General features: G+C 41.5%; 1 protein-coding gene across 2 annotated transcripts in view; it reads left to right on the forward strand.

The window, feature by feature from the left end:
• ak7b (adenylate kinase 7b) overlaps window positions 1-16,576 on the forward strand; it is a 61,819-nt gene that overhangs the window by 27,966 nt on the left and 17,277 nt on the right. Inside the window, exons 11-15 of one of the 2 annotated variants that reach the window (XM_073039291.1) lie at window positions 2,434-2,562; window positions 8,392-8,521; window positions 11,626-11,754; window positions 12,862-12,930; window positions 16,280-16,477. In XM_073039291.1, the coding sequence (XP_072895392.1) occupies window positions 2,434-2,562; window positions 8,392-8,521; window positions 11,626-11,754; window positions 12,862-12,930; window positions 16,280-16,477 (655 nt within the window). The remainder of the gene's footprint in view (window positions 1-2,433; window positions 2,563-8,391; window positions 8,522-11,625; window positions 11,755-12,861; window positions 12,931-16,279; window positions 16,478-16,576) is intronic. The other variant, XM_073039292.1, reaches the window with a different exon arrangement.

Genomic DNA, 16,576 nt, shown 5'->3' on the forward strand with positions numbered 1-16,576 from the left:
TAGTTGATAGTGCAAATTAACTTTTACCTTACAATAAAACTCTGTTAATCTGACATGCTCAGTACTTCAGAGGTGCTGAATTAACAGATTTTCCAGATAATCAGATGTTATGCTCAAACATGCTTTAATTCACCTCTTTTTAGATATTGTACAAGTTACAGTGCATGCAGTGTTTGAAGGGAATGCAGGGTAACAATAGCCCAAATAGGTTTCACAGAAGCAGGAGAAACAGAAGCAGGTTTCAATGATCCTACGAGTTAAACAGAGCCTGGGAAACAGGGCTCCAGTGAATTAAAGTGAGCATGAGAATTGGGGCCCTGGTTAGTCATTGGAATTGCAGGAACCAGTCCATAAGAGAGATTGTGAGAACTGGGGCTCTTGCATGGCAAAGGGAGTGTGCCAATAAGTGCCCAGTCTGTTACAAAGGCTACAGCAATAAATATCTGGTCAGCCAGAACCTAAACCATCAGGATTTCCAAACAATGAGACAGTGGATTATTGGACTTTTTTCTGTACATATTGAACATTGGAAGAACATTAAACAGTCTTTCTCCCTCCCATTGTACCATGCCATGTTTTGAATACCCTGTCCAGACTGTGCTGTTGTTGTTGTCTGTCTTTATTATCTTGCCCAAAGATCTTTATTCATGAGGTGAGCCATATTGAGAGCTCCATATAGATCCCAAATGTCGCTAGCTTGATCTTCAGAGTACGGTAACTCAAACCATTGTTACGTACCCCATAACTGGGTGGCTTACCAGTAAAGATAGAGAGGTCCGCTGAAGTCTGATGGTACTATTTTCAAACGTTTTTTTATTTATAAAGGGGCACAAACGTATGGTTAATACAAAACATTCAGATCATATACGTCATCAATACTCAATCTAAAGCACAGGTATAGTAATAATCAATCAGAGATAAGCTCTATCGTTGTCTAGGGGATAATACTGAGTCCAATGGAAATATAAAAGTCACTCAGAAGTCTGCAGGCTTTTCCGTTTGGGAACCGTTGGCATTTCACGTGTTGGAGAGAGGGATTGGTGAGAGAAAGGAACACTTGCCCGTTGTCTTTGCGAAGCAAACCCCTGTTGTTAGTTAAAAACGGTTTTTCCTTTGGTTTCAGCCACAGACTCCCGATCCGGAATCTAACGCATGTGGCTTCCTTCAAAATGGCTTCCCGCTCCGACGGGAAGCACTATCGTGTCTTCTTAGTGTGTCTCCTTGGTGCGTCTGAGGGGCCGCCTCGGCAGCCCACCTTTTATCGTGACTTGCAGGGTTGTAGCTGTCAATCAGGGTGGGGTGAGGCAATCTCTCCTCATCTCCCAGCCCACGTTGCCCTGAGGGTTTGCACGTAACCCTGTCCCCATTCCACAAAGGTGTCTCCAAGAGACAATGGCCATTTCCGTGGCTTTTGTCTGGCTGAGAGGCCAGACCACATTCCAAACCTTGAGGCCTCTCCCTCACTCTCCTGAGTCCAATTCAGCACGTCGCTCTCTCTCTTGGGTCATTGACCCCCCCTTCACTAGGGCTCTTGCGATTCTTACAAAAGAGGGGGCTGGGGTCATAACACCATATTTAACTTCATATTTCTGGTATACTCTGTTTTGAATATTGTGTAATTGAAGGTTTGAAAGGTTAAGATTAGTGTTTCTTGTCTTCTTGTTAGATAATCTCAAATTTGAACATCAGCATGTCACACACCACCATGACTTGGAAATTTATTGCTATTCCTTCATACTCAAAGATTCTAAAACAATACAGTGGGGCAATCCATCTGTCCATTTATCCATCTATCTACCATGGTAACAAGGGCCTTCTAGCCCAACAAGCCCACACTGTCCAGTGTGACTAATTAGTCTACTAACCCATATGTCTTTGAAATATGGGAGGAAACTAGAGCACCCAGAGGGAGCACACGTGATCATGGGGAGAATATACACACTCCTTACAGGTAGCGATGGGAATTGAGCCTGGATCGCTGGGCTATAATAGCATTATGCTGACTGTTTTGCTAAAGATCTACTAAAAGATTGCTCACCACCATACTCTCAAGGGCAAATAGGGATGGACAATAAACATTGGCCTTCCTTGGTATTCCCAAACTCCAGAAAAATGGATAATTAAACAAAATCCAAGAAGGCTACACTAGCCCTACAAAGAAACAATAACCTTACCTGCCCTTAATGGTATCCTCCTGCCTTTCCTTCCAACTAGACCCACTTGAAATACTTCTCACTCCCCCCCCCCCCCCCCGCCGCCCCCCAAGAGGACATCTACTCACATTTTCCATGCTAAAGTCTAGGAGCTGCCTCCCTCGTTTCCTGCTGCAACTATGGTTGTTTTTGATTCCATCCAAAAGATTAATGATATTTTGCTGAAAACTGTGTAGAATATTTTGTTGTTCTGACAAATGAATTACTTTACTTTTCACAGCCATTAAAAATTGCCATTTTTGGACCACCAGCTGTGGGGAAAACCTCAGTGGCAGAGAAGCTGGCCAAGCACTACAAGCTGCACCACATCAAAATAAAAGATGTCATTGCAGAGGTTATAGCAGATCTGGTACGTTTACATTAACTGGGCATGAAAGAAGTCACAAAGAAGCAAAGGCCACTTGAACTGTCCTGGCCTTCTCCTCCAGTCCTCAAATCTGATCTTCCAATCCCAGTAATTCTTCTTCTTCTGTCCAGCCAGGCAGGTTATTCCAGAACCAAGTAAAAATTTTATTGTTGAACTAGATTTAAAATGTACTGATTTCTGATTATCTTTCCAGCTTTCCTGGTTACTTTGAGGAGCTTTTAAATATTTACAGTTGTATTTATTCATGTGATCCAATTTAATAATTGTCTAAGTTTATAAAGATTAAGTTTCTCTAGTGTTTCCCAATAGTGTATTCTCTTCCACTCTAGGATCAATATTATAGCCTTCAGTCAGGTACCTTCATGAAGACTTCACTGCTTTGCATTTTTTTCCTGTGACTCATTTAGTTGCACTCATGTGTCTTGTATCAGTGGATTCTGGGTTCTGGGTTCAAATCAGAGTTCAACTCCAGAGTTTTGAGCATGAAAATCTTATTTGACAATCCACTGAAGTAATGTCAGAAGCATTGGCTTTCAGATGAGATGCCAACCTTTTGTTTTCTGAGCGAATGCAAATAATACCATGGGACCATTTAATACAATTTAAACAAAAACAGTGGAATTATCTCAATTGCTCTGTCTACTATTTATCCCTTAAAGCAGGTTAACTGGCTATTAACATTACTACTCTTATCAACTTGCTAGACACCCACCAACTGTTATATTTTCATTTATTACCACTATGTATGATTTTGAAAATCCTTTATTAGACTCAGAGTCACAGAGCCAAGCAGCGCTAAAACAGGCCCTTCGGCCCTTCTAGTCAATGCCGATCTGTTTTTGTTTTTACTGCCTATTTCCAACTACATGCACCTCCCATGCATGTCATCACCCAAATTTCTCTTTCGTGTCTAAATCGAACCCACATCCACCACTTCTGCTGGCAGCTCATTCCACACTCCCACCAACCTCTGAGTGAAGAATTCCATTAGTTGAGCAGTGCTTTGGGGTGGTCTACTGAGATGTCAGAGTTGTAAATAAATGCAAGCTAGACAAAGATACCTAAGTAGAAATGAAAATCAAAAACCTGCAGAAGCTGGAAATCTGAAATAAAAACAGAAAATAATAGAAACACTCAGCAAGGCAGGCAGCATCAACAGGAGTGAGACTGACTGAGTGAAATAGCCATCGCACACTCAATGTCAGCAAGACCAAGGAATTGATTGTGGAGAACACACAGCAATCCTCACTGAGGGGCCAGCAGTGGAAGGGTGAGCAGCTTCAAGCTCCTGGGTGTCAGCATCTCAAAGGATTGATCCTGGGCTCAACACATTGATGCAATCTTGAAGAAGGCTCGCCAGTGGCTCTATTTCATTAAACGTTTAAGGAGATTTGATATTTTACAAAAGACTCATAAATTTCAACTGGTGTATGATGGAGAGGATTTTGCCTGGTTGCCTCACAGCCTGGTACGCAGTCTCCATTGTACAGATTGCAAGGGTTGTAGACTCTGCCAGCTCCATTACGGACACAGCCCTTCCAACCATTGACAACCTCTTCAAGAAGCGGTCTCTCAAGAAGGTGGAATCCATCGTTAAGAACCCTCACCCTCTGGGGAATTCCCTCTTCTTCAACAAGGAAGGAGGCATTGGAGCCCAAGACCTACACACTACAATTTAAGGATAGCTTCTTCCCTCCTTTCATCATATTTCTGAATGGTCCATGAACATTCTCAGGTTTCCTTTTTTATTGTACTATTTAATTTTGCAATGTACAGTATAGTAATTTTATGTCTTTATGTCTTCACACTAAAATGCTGCCATAAAACAAAAACAAAACATCATATGTGGCATTGATAATAAAACCTGATTCTGATTCAACTATAGAAGGAGAAGCAAGAGTTCTGATGTTGGCCTCAAGGAATTAAAAATCTGCAGAGCAGCTAGCAGGAACACATCAAGGGCAATAGACAAGTAAACAAAAGAAATGTCTTTGTTCGTGTCGTGTCATGGAGTCATAGAGAACAGAAAGAACATAGAGCATAGAGTTCAGACCACCTAATCCATGCCGAACTGTTATTCTGCCTAGTCCCATCAACCACACCTGAACCCCTTCCATCCATGTACTCAACCCAAACTTCTTTTAACTGGTGCAATTGAACCCACATCCACCACTTCCACTGGCAGCTTGTCCCACACTAGCACTCTGAGTGAAGAACTTCCCAACCCCACTCAGGCTCTCCTTAAATATTTCACCTTTCACCATTAACCTATGACCTCCAGTTCTAGTCTCACCTGACCTCAGTGGGGGGAAAAAAACCTGCTCGCATTTCCCCAATCTATACACCTCATGTGGTGGAAGAATTGCAGGCTGCCTATTTGTGAGACTGATCTTGTGACCTTCATTTTATAAACTTGTTTTCTAAACTAATATTAGATGTATTAAAGTAATCAAAAGTGTATACGATGAAGGTCCTATTGATAATCTGCTAAATAAGAGATCATTTCCAACTAAAAAGATGTTTTTATGGGTTGCTCTTTGATAAGAGGACCATAAGACATAGGACCAGAATTCGGCCAGTGAAATGAAATGCATGTTAAAAGAGTCTGTGTCTGTGAACTGAGCCCAGTGTCTTACCTGAACCAGCTGTAACTGGTTTGAAATAGTCGGATTTGGGGGAAAGCAAAGGAACGACAGAAGATGTGTATCTTTATTTAGGAGAAGAGCAATGAGGTAATGCGACCTGTAGCCTTGGCCCAGAGCTAATGAAAGGTCGACACAGACTAGCTCGATAAGTCAGAACAAATAGAATCAAATTTTAACAGTGTAGAACTGCTGAGGAAAAAGAATAGATATGAAGGATTTCTGAGGTAAAGTAGGGAAAAGTCCAGAAACCAACTATTGTAAGGAAGATTCCCCTCTCCATGCCTAGGCCAGAGAGAACAATCAATTGTTTGACCATTGGGAGATCCCCTGATTTGGTGTTATGTGTTAGTTGGCCAGAGGTCAATGTAATTGTGACTGCTTGTATAAAGAGGAACAATAGCATCAGAAACTTGAATCACTGATATTATATAATATTGATTATTAACAACTTTACATGAACATTTAAAGTATTTTTGAATTAATTTAGATTAATTTGGTCATTTACCCAACATAAGTTAGTTGAGTGAAGTAACTTATGCCAGAATCCTGTACATTGATTTCAGTTCAGCATTCAATACCATCATCCCGCAGAGACTAGTGGAGAAACTGTCGCTGCTTGGCCTTAACACTGCCATGTGTCGCTGGATTCTGGATTTCTTGACAGAGAGACCACAGTCAGTCCATGTTGGCAGGAACATCTCTGACTCCATCACGCTGAGCACTGGATCCCCACAAGGCTGTGTGCTCAGCCCATTGCTGTTTACACTGCTAGCACATGACTGTGCAGCCAGATTCAAGGGAAACCTGATCATTAAATTTGCTGATGATACAACAGTGGTGGGGCTCATCAGCAAAAGTGATGAAACAGCGTACAGGGAGGAAGTCAAACACCTAGAGAGCTGGTGCAGTGACAACATCTTGATGCTTAATGTCACCAAAACCAAGGAGATGATTGTCGATTTCAGACAGTCTCAGCCTGAGCACACACCCCTCAGCATCAGCGGCTCCACAGTGGAGAGAGTGGAAAGCATCAAGTTCTTTGGGGTGCAGATCTTGGACAATCTCACCTGGTCCAGGAACCATTGGGATTGTGAAACGGGCCCAGCAGAGATTGCACTTTCTGAGGAAACTTAAACAAGCATCACTCCCCACTAACATCTTAACTACATTCTACAGAGGCGTGGTTGAGAGTGTGCTGACCTTTTGCATCACAACCTGGTACTCCAGCTGCAGTGCTGCCGACAAAAAAGCCTTGCAGAAGGTGTTTGGGGGAGCAGAGAAGGTTATTGGGGTCTCCCTACCTTCTGTCCAAGACCTCTTTCAGAGTTGATGCCTCCAGAAGACACGGTACATCATTAAAGACCCCTCACACCCTCTCCATAAACTGTTTGTTCTTCTGCCACCAGGCAAACGTTACAGGAGCATCAAAACAAAAACCACAAGGCTACTAAATGGCTTCCTCCCACAGGCAGTCAGACTGCTAAATAGCAGCTCTACCTGACTCTGCTTTGGACACTTTTAACTTGCACTGGACACTTATAACTTGATTTTAACTGACATGTGGCTGTTGTTTTTTACTATTTATTGTGTTTATTATTTAGTGTTGCGTTTGTTATGTTATGATTGCACTTGCCCCTGGGAAACGCTGTCTCATTCTGTCCTGCAGAGCTGATGTATGGTTTGAATGACAATAAAGTTTTTGAATCTTGAAATATCTTTGCTTGAAAAATGTTTACTGTTTGTGTTTCCACAGATGCTGCCTGATCTTTATATCCTGCATTTTCTATCTGCTTTTATTATAAGTAGCCAGATCTCATAAAGATCTCACAATCTCTTTATGAGATTACTTTCCATTGCTAATTTTTTCTCCTGCATATCAGGTAGAAAGAGTCATTAAGGGAGCTTTTAGCACATTGACCTTCATAAATTTAAGTATTGAGTACAGGGGATGTTATATTGAAGTTGTATAAGATATTGGTGAGGCCTAATTTGGAGTATTGTGTGCAGTTCTGGTCGTCTACTTACAGGAACGATGTAAGTAAGATTGAAAGAGTGCAGAGAAAATCACAGGGATGTTGCCAAGACTTGATGACCTGAGTTTTAAGGAAAGGTTGAATAGGTTAGGAATTTACATCCTAGAGCATAGATGATTCAGGAGTATAGGCAGGCTAATTGTAAGCAGGCTTTTTCTCTGAGGTTAGGTGAGACTAGAACTAGAGGTCATGGGCTAAGAGTGAAAGGTGAAATGTTTAAAGGGAATATGAGGGGGTTCATCTTCTCTCAACGGATAGCGTGAGTGTGGAATGAGCTGCTGGTGGAAGTGGTGGATGTGGGTTCCATTTCAACATTTAATACAAATTTGGATAGGTACGTGGATAGGAGGAGTATGGAGCTATGTTCCATGTGCAAGTTGATGGAACTAGGCAGATTCATAGTTCGGAATGAACGAGATAGGCCGATGGGCCTGTTCTGTTAAAAAAAAAAGTTATAAAATATTACTGAAAATACTTCAGGGGATGTTAAACAATCCTGTACCTGGTTAAACTTGGGGCTGAATCCAAGAGTTGATTCCCCAGCACACATACTGCAGATTCCCAACAGGTTCCTCCTGCACTGTGAAACCTGCAGTAAAGTACAGCCAGACAATCAGGTCAGAATACAAAAAGCAATGTACTGGAGGAACTCATCAGGCCGAGCAGCATCTGTGGAGGAGAAAGGACAGTTTGAGCTAAGACTCTGTATCATGACTAAGAACTGAGAGGGAAGATGACCTGTATAAAGAAGAGGGTGAAACAGGCTGAGGATGATTAGTGAACAGAGGAGGAGTGAAGGATGATAGACATATGGAAAGGGTGGGCTGGACTTGGGAGACAGGTAGGTGAATGACAGGTGGAGGCAGGAAAGGGAAAAATAGGCAGGTGGTGGGGGAGAGGGTGAAGGTGAAGATAGCGCCTGGAGGCTGATAAATGGGAACACAAAAGCTACAAGTACTAAATCTAGAATCATGTGTTTCCAATCATAACAGAACATCTTCGGTACTCAAGGAACCTTCTCAAAATTGATCCTGGGAGGTATCAGCACCTTGAGCAGGCTGAATTCTTTTTTCCAAAACTAAAATGGTCTTACTTTTACAGCTTTGTATAATGCTGTATATTTGTCACCATAGGAATTAAGGAGCTCACAGCCTGAAGCTGAGGCAGCTGAAGAAAGTGAGGAAGAAAATGCTGCAGGAGCTGCTGATGAAGATCCCCAGGAGCTCCTCGACCAAGTCAGAGAAAATATGGAGCAGTCTGGTGGTAAATGATAGTTAGATTTTAATAGCATTTATTTTTATTCATAATTAAGATGTATCAAGAGTGTAAATGTAAGAGGTAAAAAAAACTTTTGTTACCTCCATCAAATTGTAAGGCCAAAGTCTGACCAGGTGAATGAAATGCAATGTGAGACACAGTGGAGTTGCAGCAAAACAGATGCCTCACTGTTCCACTGACTCATTTGGCTGTTACCTTTGGTACATTGTGCAAGAGTTTTCATGTTTTCCTTGCAAAAGTAAAGGTTTCCCTTGATTGCTCTGGTTCCCTCCCACACTCTATAGATGAGCTGGTTGTTAAGTTAATTAGGTACCTTAACTTGCCCTTAGTGTAGGTGGCTAATGAGAGAAGGAGGAAGCAATAATTGGACATGTGTGAGAGAGTTAAGTTACAAAGAAATAAATGGGGGAAATGAGATTGCCGTGACAACTAGCAGAGGCTCAATAGAGCAAATACCTCTTTACGTACCATATGGAAGTATGAAATTTAGTGGTTCCCCAAAATCCACAATTGTCCTGAACTCAGTTACATTATTTGCATTGCTTGCTTTAATTCCTTCTCTATTTTGCAGCTCAGGAGTTCTGTGGGGATATAGTTAAAATGCCAGAGGTGACATAATACAAGGAGCTGTACTCACACCAATTAGGCTAACCTTTCAGGAGAATATAAGACCAAAATGAAAAGCAGCACTTGGCCATAGAGTCCCACGTATCTACTCTGCCTTTCAACAGGTTCGTGGTTAATCTGACCTCAACTCTGTTTTCTTGTCTATTTCCTCTTGTGTTGATTCTGCCATAGTCTAAAAACCAGTTAGTCTCAGCATCAATTACATTCTATGATGCAAGCTCCACTGTGCTCTGGGGTAGAGGATTTAATTAGAATCAGGTTTAATATCACCGGCATATGTCATGAAATTTGTTATGCAGCAGCAGTACATTGCAATACATACCAAAAACTGTAAATTACAGTAGGAAGTGTAATATATATAAGTTAAATATGTAGTGCTAAAAGAGGAGAGAAAAAAAAGTAGTGAGGTAATGTTCATGGGTTCAACATTCAGAAATCTGATGGTACATGGGAAGCCCCTGAATCGTTGAATGTGTGCCTTCAGGCTCCTGTACCTCCTCCCTGATGGTAGCAATGAGAAGACAGTAAAAACTGCCTGACACTTGGCAAGGGTAGAATGTATTCCTACTCATCTTAGTTTTGTGGATGACCCCTTATTTTGAAAATATGCTTTTCAATTCTACATTTTTCCATGAGTGGAAACTTTCTCTCAGCATCTACCTCTTCAAATCACCTCGGAATTTCAAAGCAAGTCAATAGTATTTCAGAGAGGAGAATCAAGTGATACAGAGTCAAGGCAGGAAACTGATGATAAAGTAAAATATAAGCAATTGAACTGTAGAGCCGACATGGAGGTCAAATTAACTATTTCTTCTGTTCGGGTTCTCTAAGATTTGGTCTTACTTTCTGATATGTGTTATCTATGCATTCCATTGGTTTCTCACTTCATCCCTCATCAATATCCACTCTTTCATTTCCTACCAATAACTGTTTTCCTTTTCACTAACCTCTGTCCTCATTTTCCCTCCTATTTGGCATTCTTAACACCCAACCCTCCAAAGACCGAGTCCCTTGTTCCCTCTATTGATAGAACTTTGGTCAAAATGAACCAGGCTTTATTTTCATTTGATTTGGACTTCACTACATAAATAGAGCAAGCTTATTGTGGTGAACTAGATATACCTGTCTGACTGCTCCTGTGGCTCCTCCCAAGACCCTGCTGCTGACTGCCCCTGTGGCTCCCCCCACAGACCCCTGTATAAAGGCGACTGTGGCCTGCTGCTCTCCCTCATTTTCCCCAGGATGTAGTGTTGTTCTTCAGTCAATAAAAGCCGATATCTCACTTCCTAAGTCTCGGCGTGAGTTATTGATGGTGCATCACTTATTGAATTCAATGTAAGTTCAATAGTGAAACAACAGACTAGATATCTGAGCTTGGCTGTACATTTATCTTTCTCCTGAAGTTAATGATATACTTGAACAAAGGCCACCAAGAGTCCACTGCTGTTTTTAGAATAAACTCTGACCCAATTACCTGCAGCTAGCCTTCAAGGCTTTCTTCAGGATGGCACAGTAGTGCAGCGGCTAGTGTAATGCTTTACAACACCAGCAGTCGGGGTTCAATTCCCACTGTGGTCTATAAGGAGTTTGTATGTTCCCCCTGTGACCAAGTGGATTTCTTCTAGGTGCTCCACTTTCCTCCCACATCCCAAAGACTTATGAGTTAGGATTAGTAAGTTGTGGGCATGCTATGTTAGCGTCAGAAGCTTGCAGGCTGTCCCTAGCACATCCTCAGGAGGTATTGGTTGTCGCCATATTTCACTGTAAATTTCAAGGTTTTGATGTACGTGTGATAAAGCTAATCTTTATTTAAAAAATTTGGCAGATCAGACCACACTTGGAGTACTATCAGTAGTTTTGAGCCCCTTATCTAAGAAAGGGTGTGCCACCATTCCAGAGGAGGTTCATAAAAATGACCTTGGTGAAGAAAAGGTTAATGTTTGAGCAGTGTTTAATGGCTCTGGGCCTGTACTCACTAGAATGAGGGGGAGAGGGATGGTGAGAGGGATTTTATTGAAACCTATCAAATATTGAAAGGCCAGATAGAGTGAATGTGGAAGGGATGTTTCGAACAGTGGGAGAGTCTAGGAATAGAGAGCGTAGCTTCAAAATACAAGGATGTTCCTTTCAAACAGAGACAAGGAGGCATTTATTTAACCAGAAAGTGGTGAATCTGTGGAATTCATTTGCCTTAGAGTCAAGACTTTGGGTATGTTTAAAGTGGAGGCTGTTTGGTTCCTGAGGGCATCAAAGGAGAAGTCAGAAGAATGGGGTTGAGAGGGAAAATAAATCAGCCATGATAAATGTCAGGACATACTTGATGGGTTGAAGAACTTCTGCTGCTATGTCCTATGGTTTACTTTCCCTCACCTTGCAGAATTCTGGGTACCTTAAATATGTATGTTGAGAGATCAGTAAGCTTCCTTCTGAATTCTAACAGTTGGTCTATTTGGATTCTGTAGGTCGCTTGGATGACACCTATGTCAACAGATTTATGAAGAAGAAACTGTTATCTATGCCTTGCCAGAACCAGGGTTTTATTCTTGATGGATTTCCCAAGACCTATTTACAAACAAAGATCATCTTTGCTGGTAAGTTATGTTGTCCTCCATGCACTCTGATAGCCTTGTCCGAAGGTCTGAGTCTGATGAGAATTGGAGAAGGATATGCAACTACACAATAGAAGCAAGACTATAATGATTTTGTTGATCCTATTTGTGATCTGAAGCCCATGCTAGCAGTTCAATTCTCACCTTGACAGTAAATCAGTCATGGTGACAATGGCCAAATTTTTCACTGAGATACGTCCTTTCCTCCATAGCTTCAAAGTGTCCACAATGACTGCCATTTTATGATCTTACCCTGGTTTTCATTCATGGCAGTCAACAAGGGAGAGGAGGCAAGGAGAGGTGCCATAATAAAGGATTGTGGCAAAAAAAGTAAACCAAAATGGGGAGAAGCAGCAACTAGTGATAAAAAGAAAAATTGCAGGAACAAAAGAATAAAGAAGTAGAAAGTTGGGGAAAACTGAGTACAAGAAAATGCAAACTTTACTTATGACTGACTGATGTTACAGATAGCTTTTATTCTGAGATAAGTGTTTTGGAAATATAGAATATAGAAGGGTAGCTTTTCTGATGATATGTATGTTCTTCCATGTACATAAAATTATCCTTAAATGTTTCATGATATTTGCTTATGTTTCCACTCATCAAAATACCCTGGCCATGCTTCAGTGTTCCCACTGTGACCCCTACTGCAGCCACACACTTAGCCCACAATCTGGGCTTTGGTTCACAGTCCAGACTTCAGCCCTGGTCACAGTCCAGACTTCAGCCCTGGTCACAGTCCTGACCCATAGCCAAGACGCTGGCCCACAGACTGGACATTGCTCAATAGTCCATGCCATCACACATCTTGCTTGAACTCTGACCTCACTAGATGCCAGCTCATTGGAATTTACACACAGGGGTCAGATTAACAATGTTTTACTTATTTAACTTCCTCATGCAGCTTAAAAATGAACCAAAATAAGATCATGTGGATTGCCTTGTACATTATTTTCATCTAACATGCCTGCATATTTTATCCCAAAATGTTGTTTTTCACCTATGATCCAAGCAGCAGAGACATAGCAGTGGTCTTTAGACATCTATGTGTAGACTCTCCTTCACTTTTATCTTTGCCTTACAATACAGCTGAAGAGGAGGAGGAAGAAGAAGGTGGCATGAACAAACTACCACAGTATGACAAAGCAATTACTCCAGGTTGGTAATGTTTTATTGTATTTATAATTTGTAAAATTATCTGTAATGTCAAAACACTTTATTCTTTTATACCCTCAAAGATCATCAACCTTAAATGTAATCACTTTTCCCTCCCTGCAGATACTGCTGCACCTATTGACTATTTCCAGGATTTCCTTTTGTTATCACCTTTTCTCCAGCTACCTGTCTTCACCTAACCCACTGTTCAAGCCTCTTAAACCCCTATATATCACACCCTGTTATCTTGTTCTCTCAATACTTCATTTATATACCTCCTCTTACATTATTACGTGTCTCACAGCCAATGAAGTTCTTTAAAAGAGTAATCACCATTGTGATGTAGGAACCACAGCAGCCAATCAGAACATGGTTAGCTTCTGCGATCACCTTTTGTAAATAATAATCCGGACCATGATGACTGTTGCAGATAGCTCCAAAGGGAACCTCCAGCATAATAAATTTCACATGTACACTAGCAGCCCAAGAATCTGAGATGTGCTGATACATATATGACCCTGCAAAGGACAAAGGACAATTTTGGCAATCCTGGACAATGTTTCTCACTCTCTGCATGCCACCTTGGCCGAACAGAGGAGCACTTTTACTAATAGTCTAAGACAACTGTGCTGCCTCAAAGAGCGCTATATGGGGTCATTCTTACCCTTGGCCATTAGACTCCATAATGAGCCAACCTATAGCCAGGGAAGTGATGGCCTCCTCCTGTTAGACTGTTTGTGGTAAGTAATTTTTTATTCTTTCTACTTCTCTTCTAATATTTATAACTGTGCACTTGTAATGATACTGTTGCATTGTAACTTCCTTTGGGATCAATAAAGTATCTATCTAAATGATAGATACTTTCTAAAGTATCTAAATATTCTAAATGGACGCCCCTCTATTACGAGGCTGTGCCGTCTGGTCTTGGACTCTCCCGCTGCAGGGGGGATCCTCTCCACATCCATTCTATCTGGGCCTTTCAATATTCGATAGGTTTCGGTGAGATACCCACTCATTCTTCTAGACTCCAGTGAGTACAGGCCCAGAGCCTTCCTCAAATATTAACCATTTCATTCCCAGGATCATTCTTGTAAATCTCCTCCAGATCCTCTCTAAAGCCAGCAAGGAAAACAGAGTGCATTTGAAATTAAGCAAATGACACTCAAGAGACCATACCAGCTCTGCTTTCAATGTCTACCATACCCAACTACCTCAACAGCACAATTAAAAGTGCCAAGGGAGGGATTCTGACCAAGTGAGATATCATGTTTATTAAAAACTAAAGTGGCTGGAAGACTGTTTTGAATTGGCTTTAGACCGAATACATTAAGACCATAAGACATAGTAGAGGTGGAATAGTTACAGGGAATCTGAAAAGGAACACCTTCACTCTGTGGAGTGTGGAACAAGTTGCCAGTGGTGGAGTCACCTTTGAAGTTGTGTGGATGGGCAGGGTATGGAGAGATATGGTCTGGGTCTTGACAATGGGCCGAAGGGCCTGTTTCTGTGCTGTAGTGCTCTATCTTTCTATCTTCCTGTCCTACTGAATACCATGTGAAGTTCAATAGTGATGGGATTCTCCAGTCCTACACTGGGGAACCTGATTTCACCAGACAAATCTAATGTAGGATTAAAATTCTCATTGATTGAATGGGGGCTTACCACTGAAATTTAGGGGGAATATATACTTTTACGTACTTTGTTTCACTTAATGTTTTAAATTATTTCTCAGTGCTTATATTTTCAGAGATGTTAATAGTTTTTAAACTTCTCTGATCATTATGTAAATTTAGAAACTGATCAACGTTGACCGGAGGTGAGGTTCCTTGGGCAGCTTCATTTGCTGTTAAAGACTTTCAAGATATTTTGGGGTTGGACTCCAAACTGTTAGAACGTGTGGCCTAGTTGCCATGAGGCCTCTTGAGTGCAGCAGTCCAGCCCAGGTAATTATAAGCAGGACTGGCAGCAGGATAAATCTTTATTTGGACCAATGTCAGGGTGATCTGTTTTGGTGATGTTACTTAAGGGAGAAAGCTCAGGACTCCATTGATAACTCATCTTGTTGTCTTTGAAATTGTGCCATTGGAAGTTTCATGTCCACAAGCACGAACAGATGTTGGCTTATCCAAAAATAGCATCTCCTCCTGAAACTACTGCACTGAAGTGTCAGCCTAGTTTTTTGTGGTCAGCCTTTTCATGTGGGATTAGAATCTTCAACTTTGCCAGTGAGATAGAGAGCCTGGAGTTCGTAGTCCTGTCATTGACTACTCCAGGGGTCAATACCAAAAATCAAAGCCCGAAGGTCGATTGGAAGTTGAAGCCCAGGAGTTGAAGCCTAGATACGGGAGGTCTGTCAAGTTCAAATTCAATATACTGTACTTGTATAACAAAACAAAACAATGTTTATCCGGACCACAGTGCACCCACAAAACATACCAGACACAACACATAAACCAAAATGAGTCTTGACCAAGCTGAGACTGATTGTTGGAGACTCCTCTGTATGCCGACTCATCATTGTTGCTGACGAGACCACCCACTGTAGTATCATCAGCGAATTGGATGATGTAGATTGAGCTCAATCTGGTAGTACAGTCATCAGTTATCTGTGTGAACAGCAGCAGGCTGGACACAACCCTGGGCGGGAAGGGGGCACCAAAGCTCAGCATGATGGAGCTTGAGATTCTGCTGCCAAATTGGACTGACTGGGGTCTTTCTGTCAAGAAGTCCAAGATCCAGTTATAGAGAGGTGTGTTGAGTCCCTGAGAGGACAGTTTACCCACAGCCTCTGTGAGATGATCATGTTAAACACTGAGCTGAAGTCGATGAACAAAATTCTGGCATATGATGCGACATTTTTTAGGTGGGATAGGACGGAGTTGAGGGCCGAGACTATGGCATCGTCAGTGGACTGGTTTGAGCAGTAGGCGAACTAGAAAGGGGTTGAAGAACTGTCCCAGTGGGTGGGTGTTAGGAAACGGATTTGTTTTGCTGTAGTTGTTTTGTTGATTGTTCTGTGTTATTCTACCAAGCATTGTGGACATAATATGTGTGGCGACACTTGTGGGCTGCCCTCAGCACATCCTTAGGTTTTGTTGGTTGTTAATGCAAATGAGGCATTTCATTGTACACATGATAACTAAATGAATCTGAATCTGACGTCTGACTTAATGCTTTCTGTTGAGCTACAGATGATGGTGAAGGTGCCTTGGAACAATACTAGGCATCATTTATCATCAGCGTCACCTAACCTTTTAAAGTAACTCACTAATTAATTTCTAAAATGCAACTGAGCCTTCACCTGTCCCAAACTCTGTTTACAATTCCAACCCTGTATACTTTCTCTCCGTAGAATACGTCTTTGCTTTGGAAGCTTCTGATGAGTTCCTGAAGCAACGTGTCTTAAATCTGCCAGAGAGTGATGTTGTTGGGACTCACTATATACAAGAAAGGTTCTTGCATTACCTGGCCCAATATAGGGAACAGAACACAGAAGATGAGGCTCTTCTCAACTACTTTGATGAGATTGAGATTCATCCAGTTCATATAGGTAAGCTTTGTTAATTTGAATGAAATTGAGGTATACAAGGTGGTCATGCACTATTTTACTATTACATTTGCTGAACCTGAGAATAATCAATATTGCATT

The sequence above is a fragment of the Hemitrygon akajei genome, chromosome 3, assembly GCF_048418815.1.
Source record: "Hemitrygon akajei chromosome 3, sHemAka1.3, whole genome shotgun sequence".
NCBI classification, from domain to species: domain Eukaryota; kingdom Metazoa; phylum Chordata; class Chondrichthyes; order Myliobatiformes; family Dasyatidae; genus Hemitrygon; species Hemitrygon akajei.